General features: G+C 42.4%; 1 protein-coding gene across 1 annotated transcript in view; it reads right to left on the bottom strand.

Annotated features, from left to right (window-relative positions):
- LOC140370929 (uncharacterized) overlaps window positions 1-6,866 on the bottom strand; it is a 216,487-nt gene extending 209,621 nt beyond the window's left edge. The window contains exons 1-2 of the mRNA XM_072458217.1: window positions 6,788-6,866; window positions 2,696-2,827 (exon numbers count right to left, since the gene is read on the bottom strand). Of these exons, the coding sequence (XP_072314318.1) occupies window positions 2,696-2,827; window positions 6,788-6,866 (211 nt within the window). The remainder of the gene's footprint in view (window positions 1-2,695; window positions 2,828-6,787) is intronic.
- Window positions 6,867-20,962: the final 14,096 nt, after the last annotated feature.

The following is a 20,962-nucleotide window of genomic DNA, read 5'->3' as shown; positions in this document are numbered from 1 at the left end:
CAGGATGAACAATGACAGGATGAAACAATGACAGGATGAAACAATGACAGGATGAAACAATGACAGGATGAACGATGACAGGATGAACGATGACAGGATGAACGATGACAGGATGAACGATGACAGGATGAACGATGACAGGATGAACAATGACAGGATGAAACAATGACAGGATGAACAATGACAGGATGAAACAATGAAAGGATGAAACAATGACAGGATGAAACAATGACAGGATGAACGATGACAGGATGAACGATGACAGGATGAACGATGACAGGATGAAACAATGACAGGATGAAACAATGACAGGATGAACGATGACAGGATGAACGATGACAGGATGAACGATGACAGGATGAAACAATGACAGGATGAAACAATGACAGGATGAACGATGACAGGATGAACGATGACAGGATGAACGATGACAGGATGAACGATGACAGGATGAACGATGATCGTGTTTTCACAGCTCGATGACGTTGAAGCTCTAAATGACATGATTTTTTTTTATTTTTTTTAAATGTTATAAAAATCGAATCGTTCCTGGAGATTTCTCCAGAACAAGATTTTTTTAACGTCTTCATATTGTTCTAGTCCTGGTTTAGTCTAATTCTAGTCCTGGTTTAGTCCTGGTTTAGTCCAGTTCTAGTCCTGGTTTAGTCCTGGTTTAGTCCTGGTTTGGATGTTATGTCTTTGACCGGTTAAAGAAGAACTGGTTTGGGTGAGTTCACACTTGCACAACAGGTTTAAACCAGGTCTAAACCAGGTCTAAACCAGGTCTAAACCAGGTCTAAACCAGGTCTAAAGCAGGACTAAACCAGGACTAAACCAGGTCTAAACCAGGTCTAAAGCAGGACTAAACCAGGTCTAAACCAGGTCTAAACCAGGACTAAACCAGGACTAAACCAGGACTAGAACAAGACAGTCTACATCAGGACTAAAGTTTCAGTCCTGGTAAATTATATTTGTTTTGTGATAAAAGAGATTTTAGTTTTATCATGTGAAAAAGAACGTTAACGATCGACGCATCAATGTAAACAATGTTCTCATGAACCAGTGACCTTAAACCAGTGAACTCAAACCAGTGAACTCAAACCAGTGAACTCAAACCAGTGAACTTAAACCAGTGACCTTAAACCAGTGACCTTAAACCAGTGAACTCAAACCAGTGACCTTAAACCAGTGAACTCAAACCAGTGAACTTAAACCAGTGAACTCAAACCAGTGAACTTAAACCAGTGAACTCAAACCAGTGAACTTAAACCAGTGAACTTAAACCAGTGAACTCAAACCAGTGAACTTAAACCAGTGAACTCAAACCAGTGAACTTAAACCAGTGAACTCAAACCAGTGAACTCAAACCAGTGAACTTAAACCAGTGAACTTAAACCAGTGAACTCAAACCAGTGACCTTAAACCAGTGAACTTAAACCAGTGAACTCAAACCAGTGAACTTAAACCAGTGAACTCAAACCAGTGAACTTAAACCAGTGAACTCAAACCAGTGACCTTAAACCAGTGAACTTAAACCAGTGACCTTAAACCAGTGAACTTAAACCAGTGAACTCAAACCAGTGAACTTAAACCAGTGACCTTAAACCAGTGAACTCAAACCAGTGACCTTAAACCAGTGAACTTAAACCAGTGAACTTAAACCAGTGAACTCAAACCAGTGAACTCAAACCAGTGAACTCAAACCTGTGAACTTAAACCAGTGAACTTAAACCAGTGAACTCAAACCAGTGACCTTAAACCAGTGAACTTAAACCAGTGACCTTAAACCAGTGAACTTAAACCAGTGAACTCAAACCAGTGAACTCAAACCAGTGAACTCAAACCAGTGACCTTAAACCAGTGAACTCAAACCAGTGAACTTAAACCAGTGACCTTAAACCAGTGAACTCAAACCAGTGAACTCAAACCAGTGAACTTAAACCAGTGAACTTAAACCAGTGACCTTAAACCAGTGACCTTAAACCAGTGAACTTAAACCAGTGAACTTAAACCAGTGACCTTAAACCAGTGACCTTAAACCAGTGAACTTAAACCAGTGAACTTAAACCAGTGAACTTAAACTTAAACAAGTGAACTTAACAACTAGACTTTAAATTAATCACAATCTGATAAAAACTGCAAAGACTGAACCGTCTAAAAGTCTAAAAGCTGCAACTGTTATTTGATCAACTATAAGCACGATTTACTGTCATTTCAGACTTTTTAAACACAATATAAACCAAGCAAAGGCTGAAATACGGCGACAGAACCCTCTAGATGGAGAATATTTAAACATAAAGGGTAACATTGCTGAAAATCTGAAATAATTGACTTTTTTAAAAACATTTTCTGTTGATAATCGCACTGTCTTTGCAAAGAAAAGTCATTTGTCACGTGTTCCAGCGTCTTTATCGTCCACTTCATGATCACGATTATGGATGAATGATTGAAGCCCTTTAGAACCCTTTAGAAACCTTTAGAACCCTTTAGAACCCTTTAGAACCCTTTATAAATACTGAAACGCACGTGATTCTTGTGTTTGCAGGAAATGTTTCAGCTCAAAAGCTCCTGGACCCGTTTACATGTCACGGAAAGACTGAATTTTGATTTAAAAACGCTCAAAATGCCACTCTAAACAGCGTTGACCCCGTTTCTCCCGCCCCCGCCCGCCCCTCAGACCCTTTAACTGTCTTACCCGCTTTGGGATCACTCATGTCGTCTCTGTTTAGCGCTTCAGCAAACGCACAAAGTGGCCGCTTGTGCCATGGCTCTGTGCAGTGGAAGCTCCTCTGCAGAGCGCTGCGCACAGTCTGAGCGGCGCTGGTGCCTGCAGCAAGAGCAGCAGGAGCGGCAGGTGAGCGCGGCCACGCCCACCTCCGTGCCTGCTCCAACCTGAGCCGCGCCGAGGCATTGTGGGTAATCGGAGAAGTGTGTCACGACGCTGGGAGACGTGACCTGACCTGACCTGAACGTGAGTGACAGAATCTGAGAATTTGAGTTTTTATAATGATCCAGTGTAAACTCGTTAATAATATTAAAGGGGAACTAAGTACCATTTTGACCTCATTAAACGACTAAATGCAAAGTGTCTGCCATCTCTGGGAAACACCAGCCTTAAATTATTAATTAATTTTTTTATAATAGATAATTATATAATAATAATAATATTATCCATTTGTCCAGGCAAAACTGTTTATACTGTTAAAATGACTCTTTATGTGACCCTTTAAGTGACCCTTTAAGTGACCCTTTATGTTACTTTTTATGTGACCCTTTATGTTACTCTTTATGTGAACCTTTAAGTGACCCTTTATGGTACTCTTTAAGTGACCCTTTAAGTGACCCTTTATGTTGCTCTTTATGTGACCCTTTAAGTGACCCTTTATGTTACTCTTTATGTGACCCTTTAAGTGACCCTTTATGGTACTCTTTAAGTGACCCTTTAAGTTACCCTTTATGTTGCTCTTTATGTGACCCTTTAAGTGACCCTTTTTGTTACTCTTTATGTGACCCTTTAAGTGACCCTTTATGTTACTCTTTATGTGACCTTTAAGTGACCCTTTATGTTACTCTTTATGTGACCCTTTAAGTGACCATTTGTGTTACTCTTTATGTGACCCTTTATGTAACTCTTTATGTGACCCTTTAAGTGACCCTTTATGGTAATCTTTATGTGACCCTTTATGTGACCCTTTATTTTACTCATTATGTGACCCTTTGTTACTCTTTATGTGACCCTTTAAGTGACCCTTTATGTAACTCTTTATGTGAACCTTTAAGTAACCCTCTATGTTACTCTTTCAGTGACCATTTATGTTTATCTTTATGTGACCCTTTAAGTGACCCTTTATGTTACTCTTTATGTGACCCTTTAAGTGACCCTTGACTAGAAATAGACGTGTGTAAGCATCAGATTACAGTATATAATATGGTTCTGTTTTGAATATATGAACATTTAAATATTTATCATAATGTTTATGATGAAAAACTTAATGTTCAAAATGCAACAAAAAAAGCTAAATTCATGTGAATTGGATCCTATAATTATTGTAATACTCAAAAAAGAGTCAGATAAAATCATTTCTGAAGCTTCTTTATTATTTTATTTTATTTTATTATATTATATTGATTTTATTTTATTTATTTTATTTATTTTATTTATTTTATTTATTTTATTTATTTTATTTATTTTATTCATTTTTTAAATTTTGTTTTATTGTATGTATTGTATATATTTTTATTGTATGTATTGTATGTATTGTATTGTATTGTATTGTATGTATTGTATGTATTGTATTGTATGTATTGTACGTATTGTATTGTATTGTATAATTTGTATAATTTGTATGTATTGTATAATTTGTATGCATTGTACATATTGTATGTATTGTATGTATTGTATGTACTGTATATATTGTATGTATTGTACATATTGTATTGTATGTATTGTATGTATGTATTGTATGTATTGTATGTATTGTATTGTGTTGTATTGTGTTGTATGCATGTAATGTATGTATTGTATGTATAGTATGTATTGTATGTATTGTATTGTATGTATTTTATGTATTTTATGTATTGTATATATTGTATATATTGTATTGTATGTATTGTATATATTGTATGTATTGTATTGTATGTATTGTATGTATTGTACTGTATATATTGTATATATTGTATTGTATGTATTGTATGTATTGTACATATTGTATGTATTGTAAGTATTGTATTGTATGTACTGTATGTATTGTATGTATTGTATTGTACGTATTGTATTGTATGTATTGTATGTATTGTATGTATTGTATTGTATTGTATGTACTGTATGTACTGTATGTATTGTATTGTATGTATTGTACTGTATGTATTGTATGTATTGTATTGTATGTATTGTATATATTGTGTGTATTGTATATATTGTATGTATTGTACATATTGTATGTATTGTATTGTATGTATTGTATGTATTGTATTTTATGTATTTTATGTATGTATTGTATATATTGTATGTATGTATTGTATGTATAGTATGTATTGCATTGTATGTATTGTATGTATTGTATGTATTGTATGTATTGTATGTATAGTATGTATGTATTGTTTTGTATTTTATGTATTGTATGTATGTATTGTATATATTGTATTGTATGTCTTGTATTGTATGTATAGTATGTATGTATTGTATGTATGTATGTATTGTATGTATGTATTGTATGTATGTATTGTATATATTGTATGTATGTATTGTATGTATTGTATGTATGTATTGTATATATAGTATGTATGTATTGTATGTATTGTATGTATGTATTGTATGTATAGTATGTATGTATTGTATGTATTGTATGTATTGTATTGTATGTATAGTATGTATGTATTGTATTGTATGTATTGTATGTATTGTGTGTATTGTATTGTATGTATTGTATGTATTGTATGTATAGTATGTATAGTATGTATTGTATGTATTGTATTGTATTGTATTGTATTGTATTGTATTGTATGTATTGTATTGTATGTATGTATTGTATGTATTGTATTGTATGTATTGTATTGTATGTATTGTATGTATTGTATCTATAGTATGTATTGTATTGTATGCATTGTATGTACTGTATGTATGTATTGTATATATTGTATGCATGTATTGTATGTATTGTATGTATTGTATGTATTGTATTGTATTGTATGTATTGTATGTATTGTATGTATGTATTGTATGCATTGTACATATTGTATGTATTGTATGTATTGTATGTACTGTATATATTGTATGTATTGTACATATTGTATTGTATGTATTGTATGTATGTATTGTATGTATTGTATGTACTGTATGTATTGTATTGTGTTGTATTGTGTTGTATGCATGTAATGTATGTATAGTATGTGTTGTATGTATTGTATGTATTGTATTGTATGTATTTTATGTATTTTATGTATTGTATGTATTGTATTGTATGTATTGTATGTATTTTATGTATAGTATATGTTATATGTATTGTATTGTATGTATTGTATTGTATGTATTGTATGTATTGTATTGTATGTATTGTATTGTATGTATTGTATTGTATGTATTGTATGTATTGTATGTATTGTATTGTATGTATTGTATGTATTGTATTGTATGTATTGTATTGTATTGTATTGTATGTATTGTATTGTATGTATTGTATGTATTGTATGTATTGTATTGTTATGTATTGTATGTATAGTATGTGTTGTATGTATTGTATTGTATTGTATTGTATGTAGGGTGCACGGTGGCAAAGGCGGTTAGCGCTCTTGCCTCCCAAGAAGGAGATCATGGGTTCGATTCCCGGACCAGACCAACATCACATGATCTCTCTGGGTGGAGTCTGCATGTTCTCCCCGTGTTACCGTGGGTTCTCTCCGGGTTCTCCGGCTCCTCCCACCGTCCAAAGACATGCATGTGTTAGGTAAAATTGGTGACTCTAAATTGGCCCTAGTGAATGAATGTGAGAGTGAACTGTCTGTAATGTCTATGTCTCTGTGTTGGCCCTGCGACAAGTTGGCCACTGTCCAGGATGTACCCCGCCTAAGGCCCGAAGTCACTGGGATAGGCTCCAGTCACCCGCGACCCCGAAAGGGAACAAGCGGTAGAAAATGGATGGATGTATTGTATGTATTGTATGTATTGTATGTATTGTATGTATTGTATGTATTGTATGTATTGTATGTATTGTATTGTATTGTATTGTATGTATTGTATGTATAGTATGTGTTGTATTTGTCCCGGAGGTGAAAGGTTAAAGGTCCTGACCCTGCAGCAGCATCAGGACGTGGTCAATGTCGAGGCCGCGGCTTCGCTCCATCAAACCACTGTCAAAGTCAGACGCCATCGTTACCATGGAGACGCCTCACAACGTCCAGGGAAACATCTGCAAAACACAAGTTATGGACAAGTTATGAACGAGTTATGAACGAGTTATGAACGAGTCTTGAACGAATTTAGAACAAGTTATAAACGAGTTATGAACCAGTTATGAACCATGAATCCACCTAGAATCTTACAAACTCTGGAAAGTACTTTTGGAAAGTACTTTTGGAAAGTACTTTTGGAAAGTACTTTTGGATGTGGATTACGTGTGTTTGTAGCGTCTCAGTCCTTATTTGTTGCACATAAAACATAATTCAAAGTCATAAAACATGGAATACTTTTGCACAGAACCATCCATCCATACATCCATCCATTTTCTACCGCTTGTTCCCTTTCGGGGTCGCGGGTGACTGGAGCCTATCCCAGTGACTTCGGGCCTTAGGCGGGGCACACCCTGGACAGTGGCCAACTTGTCGCAGGGCCGACACAGAGACATAGACATTACAGACAGTTCACGCTCAATTTAGAGTCACCAATTGTACTTAACACATGCATGTGTTTGGACGGTGGGAGGAGCCGGAGAACCCGGAGAGAACCCACGGTAACACGGGGAGAACATGCAGACTCCACCCAGAGAGATCATGTGATGTTGGTCTGGTCCGGGAATCGAACCCATGATCTCCTTCTTGGGAGGCAAGAGCGCTAACCGCCTTTGCGGATAGCGCAGAGCAGATCATCATAAAAGAGTTAAAGTATTGAACAGTTGAAACGAGCTGCTTCACTTTTCAGTTCCACGATCAGTAAAATTTACTGATCGTGGAATAAATAACTTTGTTCCTTTGTGACTCGCACCGACACCGACATTGGAGTGTGATAAATTCCACAATCGTACAAAGGTTTGCCTCTGCCTTTTGATCCGATCTGACCACAAAGTCTGACCGCAGAGTCTGACCTCTGAGTCTGACCTCTGAGTCTGACCGCAGAGTCTGACCTCTGAGTCTGACCTCTGAGTCTGACCACAGAGTCTGACCGCAGAGTCTGACCTCTGAGTCTGACCTCTGAGTCTGACCACAGAGTCTGACCTCTGAGTCTGACCTCTGAGTCTGACCACAGAGTCTGACCTCTGAGTCTGACCTCTGAGTCTGACCTCTGAGTCTGACCACAGAGTCTGACCGCAGAGTCTGACCTCTGAGTCTGACCTCTGAGTCTGACCACAGAGTCTGACCTCTGAGTCTGACCTCTGAGTCTGACCACAGAGTCTGACCGCAGAGTCTGACCTCTGAGTCTGACCGCAGAGCCTGACCACAGAGTCTGACCGCAGAGTCTGACCTCTGAGTCTGACCACAGAGTCTGACCTCTGAGTCTGACCTCTGAGTCTGACCACAGAGTCTGACCGCAGAGTCTGACCTCTGAGTCTGACCTCTGAGTCTGACCACAGAGTCTGACCGCAGAGTCTGACCTCTGAGTCTGACCTCTGAGTCTGACCACAGAGTCTGACCGCAGAGCCTGACCGCAGAGCCTGACCACAGAGCCTGACCACAGTTTGAGTGACAGGCCAGAGAAGAGACAGGTGAGAGGAGCTAAAATAAAACGTCCAAATGTCACTGTCTTTGTTTACATGTTGTTCTGGCGACAGCGGCGCCGTAAACAAGTCAATTACCTTTTCTCTTTAGGCGTTTAGCGTTTGACAAGTCAGAATTAAAGGTGCAACCTGTAACTTTGACCTTCAGCCCGGAATGTTCCACAGTCTGGCATTAAACTCCTCTCTCGGCTTTAGGCGGCCTCTCCACAGATCTGACCTGGAACTTGGCCTGATCTTTATGGAGATAGATGAAGTTTAATGCCAGACTGTAGAACATTCCAGCCAAAGCAGTAATATCTCCATGGAGACAGGCAGGTGAGGACCCCCCAATACCAGAGAAGTTACGTAGTGTCTTTAAGTGTTTTCAGATATTAATTAGACTATTAGACTATTAATGAAGCAACATCTGTCAAATAAAACCTATAATCTAATCTAAATCAAGCACAGGAGGAAACTTACGGCCTGCGGGCCAGATCAGGCCCGCCGTGTGATCTGATCTGGCCCATCTTCTCTTGTTTACTGGTCTCATCCTGGTTTGTGAGAGCAGTGTTGGTATTTTGTTTTTAACAAAAATCTAATATCGCTGTCGTTGTTGTAATATATAATCACGATTGTGCATTTATGCTGCGAGAGCGGCACATTTTGAACCTGGGATAAGAAAATGTGACACAGATTTAAAGTAAACAGCTTTTATGCTGAATAAAACCTCATTATAATTCTTATAATCGACTAGAGAAGCTGTTGGTAAACTAAAGATAAGCCTCATCCAGCGGTTAGTTGAATAAAATCCATAAGAATATGAATCATCTCCTCAAAAGTCTAAAACTGCACAGGAAAAACTCATCATACAATAAACTCACTTCTTTTTACAGTTTAATCTAAATAAAATGAAGGCTAATTAACTACAGCCGTATTACAATGACACCACAGCCTGTCAGACGTTCAGAGCGGTGTTCAGACGTTCAGAGCTGCGTTCAGACGTTCAGAGCTGCGTTCAGACGTTCAGACGTTCAGACTTTCAGACGTTCAGAGCGGTGTTCAGACGTTCAGACGTTCAGAGCGGCGTTCAGACGTTCAGACGTTCAGAGCGGCGTTCAGACGTTCAGACGTTCAGAGCGGCGTTCAGACGTTCAGACGTTCAGAGCGGCGTTCAGACGTTCAGAGCTGCGTTCAGACGTTCAGACGTTCAGACTTTCAGACGTTCAGAGCTGCGTTCAGACGTTCAGACGTTCAGAGCTGCGTTCAGACCTGCGTTCAGACGTTCAGACGTTCAGAGCTGCGTTCAGACGTTCAGACGTTCAGACTTTCAGACGTTCAGAGCTGCGTTCAGACGTTCAGACGTTCAGAGCTGCGTTCAGACCTGCGTTCAGACGTTCAGACGTTCAGAGCGGCGTTCGGAGTACACGCCCGACGCACACGCTCCACACACACGCTCGACATAGACGCTCGAGCACTAAGGGACACGACAAAACACAAGGACACAATCACAGCCGGACACGACAAAACACAAGGACACAATCACAGCCGGACACGACAAAACACAAGGACACAATCACAGCCGGACACGACAAAACACAAGGACACAATCACAGCCGGACACGACAAAACACAAGGACACAATCACAGCCGGACACGACAAAACACAAGGACACAATCACAGCCGGACACGACAAAACACAAGGACACAATCACAGCCGGACACGACAAAACACAAGGACACAATCACAGCCGGACACGACAAAACACAAGGACACAATCACAGCCGGACATGACTAAACACAAGGACACAATCACAGCCAGACACGACAAAACACAAGGACACAATCACAGCCGGACACGACAAAACACAAGGACACAATCACAGCCGGACACGACAAAACACAAGGACACAATCACAGCCGGACACGACAAAACACAATGACACAATCACAGCCGGACACGACAAAACACAAGGACACAATCACAGCCGGACACGACAAAACACAAGGACACAATCACAGCCGGACACGACAAAACACAAGGACACAATCACAGCCGGACACGACAAAACACAACGACACAATCACAGCCGGACACGACAAAACACAAGGACACAATCACAGCCGGACACGACAAAACACAACGACACAATCACAGCCGGACACGACAAAACACAAGGACACAATCACAGCCGGACACGACAAAACACAATGACACAATCACAGCCGGACACGACAAAACACAAGGACACAATCACAGCCGGACACGACAAAACACAAGGACACAATCACAGCCGGACACGACAAAACACAACGACACAATCACAGCCGGACACGACAAAACACAAGGACACAATCACAGCCGGACACGACAAAACACAACGACACAATCACAGCCGGACACGACAAAACACAAGGACACAATCACAGCCGGACACGACAAAACACAAGGACACAATCACAGCCGGACACGACAAAACACAAGGACACAATCACAGCCGGGGGAACATAGGTACGCACCCGTTATACAGAGCCAGAGTGAGGATTAAACATGGACCGGCCTTCTGCTGGTGCCAGAGTCAGGACTCAACATGGACCGGCCTCCTGCTGGTGCCAGAGTCAGGACTAAACATGGACCGGCCTCCTGCTGGTGCCAGAGTCAGGACTCAACATGGACCGGCCTCCTGCTGGTGCCAGAGTCAGGACTAAACATGGACCGGCCTCCTGCTGGTGCCAGAGTGGGGATTAAACATGGACCGGCCTTCTGCTGGTGCCAGAGTCAGGACTCAACATGGACCGGCCTCCTGCTGGTGCCAGAGTCAGGACTCAACATGGACCGGCCTCCTGCTGGTGCCAGAGTCAGGACTAAACATGGACCGGCCTCCTGCTGGTGTCAGAGTCAGGACTAAACATGGACCGGCCTCCTGCTGGTGCCAGAGTCAGGACTAAACATGGCCCGGCCTCCTGCTGGTGTCAGAGTCAGGACTAAACATGGACCGGCCTCCTGCTGGTGTCAGAGTCAGGACTAAACATGGGCCGGCCTCCTGCTGGTGCCAGAGTCAGGACTAAACATGGGCCGGCCTCCTGCTGGTGCCTGCATCATGTGTATTTTACCCTTTACGACTGAGACATGATAATAGAACATAATCTCTGCATGTTCCAGGCTCAGCTCCGCCCTCTGCTGCTCGGTCGGTGTAACAGCCGCTCGGCACCCCCCCTCTGCGCTGCAGTGGTTTAATCCTGGGAGATTATCAGATCCAGCCTGAGCCCTCCTGTCCTTCACCTCTCACTCTGACCCTCTCTGACGGTCAATCCTGGACATTCAACAGCAAATGCCTCGGGTCATCACCGCGTCAGGACGGTCAGACCATCGAGAAGGATCAGGAAGAACGATGACGTAGCAACGCAGCAAAAACAACTGCCGGGACCTTCTTGCTGTGAGGCAAAGGCTGTGACTGTTTTGCTTCTCAAACTTTTCACACCAAGAACCAACTAAGAAACAATTAAGTCTTTCAAGTGCCACAAGGTCTAAACCCACAGGGAAATATCAGGGCCAAACGGGAATAAACAACATGTTTTACACAAGGATTGACCTCATTTTGACTCCAAACTAAGGGAACACTTGAATATAGATCAATTAAGTTCATTAATCAACCTGGACAGATTTATTACATCTGTACGTTATAAATCAACATTCGACCTTAGCAACATTAGCTCTGTGTAAACCTTAGCAACATTAACTGTGTGTAGACATTAGCAACATTAGCTCCAAGTAGACTTTAGCAACGTTAGCTCTGTGTTGACATTAGCATAATTTTCCCTGTGTAGACGTTAGCAACATTAGCTCCGCGTAGATCTTAGCAATATTAGCTCCTCATAGATCTTAGCAACATTAGCTCCATGTAGACGTTAGCAAGGTTAGCTCCGTGTTGACATTAGCATAATTTTCCCTGTGTAGACGTTAGCAACATTAGCTCCGCGTAGATCTTAGCAATATTAGCTCCTCATAGATCTTAGCAACATTAGCTCCAAGTAGACTTTAGCAACGTTAGCTCCGTGTTGACATTAGCATAATTTTCCCTGTGTAGTCGTTAGCAACATTAGCGCCGTGTAGACCTTAGCAACATTAGCTGTGCGTAGACATTTGCAACATTTGCTCCATGTAGACGTTAGCAACATTAGCTCTGTGTAGATCTTAGCAATATTAGCGCCATGTAGATCTTAGCAACATTAGCTCTGTGTAGACGTTAGCAACATTAGCTCTGTGTAGATCTTAGCAACATTAGCGCCATGTAGATCTTAGCAACATTAGCTCTGTGTAGACGTTAGCAACATTAGCTCTGTGTAGACGTTAGCAACATTAGCTCTGTGTAGACGTTAATAACATTAGCTCTGTGTAGACCTTAGCAACATTAGCTCCGTGTAGACCTTAGCAACATTAGCTCCGTGTAGACCTCAGCAACATTAGCTCCGTGTAGACCTTAGCAACATTAGCTCTGCGTAAACTTTAGCAACATTAGCTCTGCGCAGACTTTAGCAACATTAGCTCTGTGTAGACCTTAGCAACATTAGCTCCGTGTAGACCTTAGCAACATTAGCTCCGTGTAGACCTTAGCAACATTAGGTCTGCTTAGACTTTAGCAACATTAGCTCTGCACAGACTGTAGCAACATTAGCTCCGTGTAGACCTTAGCAACATTAGGTCTGTGTAAACTTGAACAACATTAGCTCCGTGTAGACCTTAGCAACATTAGCTCCGCGTGGACATTAGCTCTGTGTAGACATTAGCAACATTAGCTCCATGTAGATCTTAGCAACATTAGCTCTGTGTAAACTTTAGCAACATTAGCTCCACGTAGACCGTAGCAACATTAGCTCCGCGTAGACCTTAGAAACATTAGTTCCTTGTAGACGTTAGCAACATTAGCTCCATGTAGATCTCTGCATTTGTAACTGCAGCGGCTCAGAGGCAGCACAGGAGCAGGTTCACAGACAGCAGGGGGCAGTAGAGAGACGCCACAGAGAAAATAACACCAGGACTATCAATATTTTAACTGTCGGATGTAAAAGCTTTTTGTTTACATGATAAACTCTGGTCTGAAATGTTGCCCGAGTTTGCAAGCGTAAATTCCGACATGTGAGAATGTTCCAGAGGGAATTCACAAGTCGGAACTAGCATAATCCCACCTCCGAGGATGACTGGGATTAGCATTAGCATTAGCATTAGTCCTGGCTATTTAAGAGCGAAATTGACGGATCCAAAACGCAGGAAATGGCAGTGTAAAGGTCCGAGTGCTTGTGTGACTGGATCCGCGGTGGAATCGAATCCTTTGTGCAGAAACGTGCGGTGTATTCTTAACTCTTAGCTTCACGTACCCTCGTGCGTTTGTCTAAAGAACGTTGACAAGCTCCGCCCCCGACTTCAGCCTCAGGTTTCCGACAAAGATCCCGGAAAACCACCGAGCACATTTTGAATTATTTTGAGAATACTACAGTAAAAGAACATGTCCTAAACATGTTACGCTACACGTTTGACTGTTCTGTTAGCAACGGCGCGCTACAAACATGCTAAACTTCTAAGGAAAATGCTCGATACCACAACGATGAGGAAAAACACACTTTCTATACGAGGTTCAAAGTTGTAAAAGGTTAGAAATACCCCGTTTTACAGTCAAATGACAAAAATAAAATTACCGTATTTTCCGTAAATAAGTCGCACCTTTATTCATAGTTTTGGCCGAGGTGGGACTTATACTTACATTTATACTTATACTTAAGAGCGACTTATATGTGATATTATTTGTCATTTTCACAACCGCATTTCATACTCCAGTGCGACTTATATATGTCTTTTTCTTCTCTATTATGCATTTTTTTGGCTGGTGCGACTTATACTCCAGAAAATACGGTAAACTCGATTATCAGAATGTGATTTTTCAAGTTTGAAGTTGAAATTGTGAAGCTCTGATTTCACAGTCTGTGCGAGAGTGAAAAAGGAGAACGTGCAAATGCGGAGGGTCGTTTTGTGACGGTGCAGTTTCCCGTTCCAAATGAAACTGAGCCATTTTGTATTTGCTGAGGACGTTTGAGGCGGTTGAAGTGTTGCTTCTCTCAGAAAGGTCAAACTGAAATGACAGTGAACAGTCAATCCTGGCTTAAACACGGCTCATGCAAAGAAACTAATACCTCCGTCCAGAGACATTTTCTGTTATAATTCAGTTTATAATGTTCTGATTTATTCACTGTCAACTTTTAATCAAAGCGAGACTAAACTGTTTCAAAAAGTCATTGATCAGAGAATAAACTGGACTTATATTATTTCTGTCTGATAAACATCAAGGCAAGTTTATTTGTAGAGCACGATTTCTACACAAAGTAATTCAAAGTGAAGAAGAAGAAGCAATAAAACAGCACATTATAAACATCAGTGTAATCGTAACTACACAAATGTAACAAAATAATGTACTGTTTCTGAATTTGATCAATAATGGACTTTATTTGCATATTGTCCATCTAGAATATTTCTGTCAACATTTATTTGGTTAAAAATGTATTGAGTGTCAATGTACGACAGAAATATTATTGAGTGTCAATGTACGACAGAAATATTATTATTAGGCCCGAGCGCCACAAGCTGTCGAGAGGCCTATTAGTCCCGTAAGGTCACGAAGCACGACTGCGAAAGAAATCAAGCGTAAAGCGCTCGCCCACTTCCAAACACTCACTAACGGACTCCTCCCTCACGCACGCCCCGTGAAGACTAATTAGTAGTAGGAAAATGGAACATTACCATTGTAAACGGGCGAAGCCCGTGCAAAAGTGCGCACTAAACGAGCACTTTACATTCGCGGTCGTCATCCCCTTATAAAGCACTCATTTGCGCTAAGTAGCTCACGAATACGTTCCCCATCTCTTGCATGTTCCGTGCATATAAGCATGTAATGCAAAAATTGAACATTATTACTGTATAGAGGGCCAAAAACACAAAGTGGGCGGAGCCCACTCAAAATTAACGAAAGTACCCTTCAGTGACCAGGGACCCACACCATGAGGTAGGAAAGCGCGAGCGCTTTCCGAAAATTTATAATTTATGATATTTGAAAAATGGGAAACATTGTTTTCGTATCGGAATATTATTATTCTTTCTTCCTTCTTCTCGGGACCAACCCCCCTATTTTTCACCCAGTGAACATTGCCGAAAAGTCAAAAAAATGTCCACACCTCTAAAAATCTTGCCTCTCTACATTCTGGCTCTTTGCCATCTCTTTTTTCGAAAATTTTAAAAATTGGCGCGTCAGCGCTCCCAAATGTACCAAAAATGCATTGAGAGAGGTAGATGGTGACAAGAGAAGTAAAAAATATTCTTGCGGCAACGCCGTCCGGCCGACCAAATGTCGGCCATATTGGATCAAAATTTGCTAAGCATGACTCAGGAGTTTTTCCAAACGTCGTACTTTTACCAACTCCTCTCAGGGCGTTTGATAGAAAAAGCTGAAATTTGGTGAAAATGGTACTGAGGAGTGGGACATCAAAATTTATCCAAATTAATCTGTTATTTGTCATTCTGTGCGACGAAGCCTCAAACTGTAGCTACAATTTACGAAATGTCCCAAATCTTAAATTTTCTGCCGTTTGCGCAGATAAATTCCGAATTGCGTCAAATTTGAATCAGTTGTTAAACCCTTTGCCCTAAACCTATTTTAAGTAAAATAAATTAATTTGGCGTGACAGCGCCCCCTATAGAGTGACAAAAAAGTAATTAAGACCTATGTCATAATGGTTACGGCGTAGCCGTAGCGATGACAGAAACCTCCCATGTTATTCCAATGGGGAAATCGCCAGATCTCTGAAATTTGAACATGCTGACACTTAATACTATACTTTTAACCCTATTACTAGCCCTATTAACGTGACATTTGGTGGGACTCATCTTCAGGGGTCGACCATCAAAATGTAAACACATTTTTAGAGTCACAGACTGTGCGGCGGAACCGCAAACCTTTCCTTTCATATGTAAAGCAAAGGGGAGAAGACGCAACAGCGTCACGGACACGCCGTAGGTGTATTAAAAGGTCAATTGGGGCGCCCTCATCTTGAGGCGGTGGCGAGGACCGATGATCGCCGCCTGGGGCTATATTTATTATTATCTTTATTATTATTATTATTATTATCATTATTACAATCATATTCTGGCAGAGGTAAGAGTTTGTAGTTTAATCTGAGGTTTGTTTTATAGGTACAGGTTGTGATTATTCCGGCGGAGCGTCCGGTGCCATCTGCTCGTCTCCATGGTTCCTTTTGCAAAAATGTCCCACAGTATCGATCTCGCTGGCGACTGGCAGGTGTCGTTTTGAATCGTGCTCGTTTAAATAGGAGTGGGAAATGTGAGCCGTGTCTGTGTTTGTTGTGTGTAACATGTGACGTGTGTGTTGTGTGTTGTGTGTTGTGTGTTGTGTGTTGTGTGTTGTGAAGAGCGACAAAGTGCGGTGCGTGTTTGCAGGAATGTGACACCGAAATAGCCCCGCGAACACGAGTCGGGCCCCGGGTCACCGCGATAGTCCTTGAGGCACAAGCAGAGGACTTTTGAATGAAGTCAGGTTCAAGTCATGACAAATAATGCATTACTTAAGAAGCATTGACACAAGGACTAGACCAGATCTAAACAGGATCTAAACAAGATCTAAACCAGATCTAAACCAGGACTTAAGCAGGTCTTAACCAGGACCTGAACCAGAATAAACTGGCGCAACACAAGGCTAATTAATTAACATAAAATAGGAGTAAATGAGGTCCAAAGCAGGTCTAAACAAGAAACAAGAACCACAACAAGTCAAGGACTAAAGCAGGACTAAAACTGGGTCTTTACGAGTGCTGGAGCGAGGCTAAAACCAGGGCCAAACCAGGGCTAAACCAGGGCTAAACCAAGGCTAAACCAAGGCTAAACCAAGGCTAAAACCAGTGCTAAACCAGTGCTAAACCGGGGCTAAACCAGAACGAAACCAGGGCTAAACTAGGACTAAACCAGGACTAAACCACGGCTAAACCAGGACGCAACCAGGGCTAAACCAGGGCATTTGATCCATCGGCAGAGTTAAACCAAGGCTAAAACCAGGGCTAAATCAGGGCTGAACTAGGATTGAATCAGGTCCAAACCAGGACTAAACCAGGACTAAACCAGGACTAAACCAGAGCTAAATCAGGGCTTAACCAGGTCTAAACCAGGACAAAACCAGGTCCAAACCAGGACAAAACCAGGTCCAAACCAGGACAAAACAGGGACTGAATCAGGTCTAAACAAAACCTAAACTAGGTAAAATTCAGCACTGAAGTCTACACCACAAATTGGATCAGGACCAGCACCAGCAGAAGAACCTTGCACTCGAAAGCCAAATCCCTGATCATGTACTCACTGTAGGAGACGCTGTAGGAGACGCTGTAGGAGACGCTGTAGGAGACGCTGTAGGAGAAGCTGCAGGAGACGCTGTAGGAGACGTTTTAGGAGAAGCTGTAGGAGACGCTGTAGGAGAAGCTGCAGGAGATGCTGTAGGAGACGCTGTAGGAGACGCTGTAGGAGACGTTTTAGGAGAAGCTGTAGGAGATGCTGTAGGAGACGCTGTAGGAGACGCTGTAGGAGACGTTTTAGGAGAAGCTGTAGGAGACGCTGTAGGAGACGTTTTAGGAGAAGCTGTAGGAGACGCTGTAGGAGAAGCTGCAGGAGATGCTGTAGGAGACGCTGTAGGAGACGCTGTAGGAGACGTTTTAGGAGAAGCTGTAGGAGATGCTGTAGGAGACGCTGTAGGAGACGCTGTAGGAGACGTTTTAGGAGAAGCTGTAGGAGATGCTGTAGAAGCTGTGGAAGAAGCTGTAGAAGTTGTGGAAGCTGTAGCAGAAGCTGTAGCAGAAGCTGTAGAAGAAGCTGTAGAAGAAGCTGTAGGACACAGATCCAGACCCGTTTCCCTTGATGTTGATCGTTTGTGCAGGAGAAAGTCAGGGGCACAGCTCCGGGAGAGGACGGGGGACGGCTGCAAGTGTCACAGGAGAAGCCGGGGCCATAGTCAGGGTTAAGGGACTCGTTCTGGGGCTAAATTTAGACGACACACCCCTCTTTTAGAGCCCTGGCACTGGAGCCCGTCACCCGCGGGGCAAAGGTTCAGAGGGAGACACCGGAGTACAGCCACAACGCAGGTCAAATCAAAGAAATACAAGTATGTGATCAACCCTGAGGAGCCGTCTGATGTTTCTCCTGCTGTTATCTCCATGAAGAATGCTCAGTATGATTTTAACTTTCCGTTTCCATGGAGTCATGCAAGTGACCTGCGACCCCACAACTGTTACTCTATGTAGGACTAAACATGGGCTGAACCAGGTCTGAACCAGGTCTAAACCAGGACTAAACCAGGTCTGAACCAGGTCTGAACCAGACTAATAAAGTGTTAAATGTTCCATGGAGATGTTTTGTCCGGAAAGTTCCAGATAATATGTGGCTTTAAAAGTGATGCAACTTACAGGTCAGATCTGTGAACAATGCGTAGTTTTCATGGTTATTTTAGGTTAAATGCAATATACTGTGGAACCTTCATGGCTAAACTGTTACCACGGTAACGCAGGGGTTTGTACTCTTGCACTGGGAGCGATTCCCAGGTGATGGGCCTTTTGCTGTGGTTTGCATGTTCTCCCTGGGTTTCTCTGCACATTAATAAACATATTTCTAGACCTTTAACTCATTTACACCGTGTAACGAGATCCATCGGCAGGAGATGAACTCACACGATGTTAAAGGTGTAAAGTCAGAAGTGAACAGCAGAGAGCAGTGCAAGACAACGACATTTACTCAATATCAATATGAAACTTCAGCTACAACTTAAAAGAAATAAAAAACAACGTAACCCAATATATTTTTCTTTTTTAATATTTTGACATTACATTTGTTGTTGTCTTATCACAGAAGAAAGTTCCCAGTTTGTGAATCTGTTTTTATTCAATGGCAATAAACCTTTTTCTGATTCTTTGAAATAATAAAAATACACTATTATATTTTAGTTACCTTTTGTTTTTTTAGCCAGAATCTGTTACATGAGAATCCTGTTGAGCACAAAACACATAGAATATCAAGCTAAAATGTCTTTAATAATAATGTTAACATAATATAATATAATGTATAAAACAAATATAAAACACACACAATTTGGAATAAATCATGCAAAGCGAGAGCTGTGGCATTGTGGGTAAAGCATTTAAACCACGTGTTCTGGAGAAAAGCTGCTCGAGGTCTTTTTCCTGACTCGGTGTTGACACGATGCAATTTCCTGAGATCTCAGTCCGACAAAACGTCGAGGCCCATCGTGAGGCCCATCGTGAGGCCCATCGTGAGGCCCATCACGAGGTCCATCACGAGGTCCATCAAGAGGCCCATCGTGAGGCCCATCGTGAGGCCCATCACGAGGTCCATCAAGAGGCCCATCATGAGGCCCATCGTGAGGCCCATCGTGAGGCCCATCGTGAGGTCCATCATGGGGCCCATCGTGAGGCCAATCGTGAGGTCCATCATGGGGCCCATCGTGAGGCCCATCATGAGGCCCATCGTGAGGCCCATCGTGAGGCCCATTGTGAGGCCCATCATGAGGCCCATGAGGCCCATCGTGAGGCCCATCGTGAGGCCCATTGTGAGGCCCATCATGAGGCCCATGAGGCCCATCGTGAGGCCCATCGTGAGGCCCATCATGAGGCCCATCGTGAGGCCCGTCACGAGGTCCATCGTGAGGCCCATCGTGAGGCCCATCGTGAGGCCCATCGTGAGGCCCATCATGAGGCCAATCGTGAGGTCCATCATGGGGCCCATCGTGAGGCCCATCGTGAGGCCCATCGTGAAGCCCATCGTGAGGCCCATCGTGAGGCCCATCGTGAGGCCTATCGTGAGGTCCATCGTGAGGCCCATCGTGAGGCCCATCGTGAGGCCCATCGTGAGGCCTATTTTGAAGCCCATCGTGAGGCCCATCATGAGGCCCATCAGGCCCATCATGAGGCCCATCATGAGGCCCATCATGAGGCCCATCAGACCCATCATGAGGCCCATCATGAGGCCCATCAGGCCCATCATGAGGCCCATCATGAGGCCCATCATGAGGCCCATCATGAGGCCCATCATGAGGCCCATCAGACCCATCATGAGGCCCATCATGAGGCCCATCATGAGGCCCATCATGAGGCCCATCAGACCCATCATGAGGCCCATCATGAGGCCCATCATGAGGCCCATCATGAGGCCCATCAGGCCCATCATGAGGCCCATCATGAGGCCCATCATGAGGCCCATCATGAGGCCCATCAGACCCATCATGAGGCCCATCATGAGGCCCATCATGTACCATGAGTGTCGCCCTCTGCAGGACACTCTGTCCGCTCTGGAGAGCAGCTTCAGGGACAGACTGATCCACCCTCGCTCATGTGCAATACTGACATAAGTCAGTATTGCACATGATTATGTGAGTTTTTGTTTGTAAGAGTTTTGTTTATAAGAGATCTTCTATTGAGAGTGTTTTTAAACTTCCTATAAGTGAT

Source organism: Eucyclogobius newberryi, unplaced genomic scaffold, assembly GCF_026437365.1.
Source record: "Eucyclogobius newberryi isolate DKJ021-1_F unplaced genomic scaffold, fEucNew1.0.hap1 SCAF_21, whole genome shotgun sequence".
NCBI classification, from domain to species: Eukaryota; Metazoa; Chordata; class Actinopteri; order Gobiiformes; family Gobiidae; genus Eucyclogobius; species Eucyclogobius newberryi.
The sequence above is the reverse complement of the archived record's forward strand: the minus strand, read 5'-3'. Positions and strand labels throughout refer to the sequence as shown.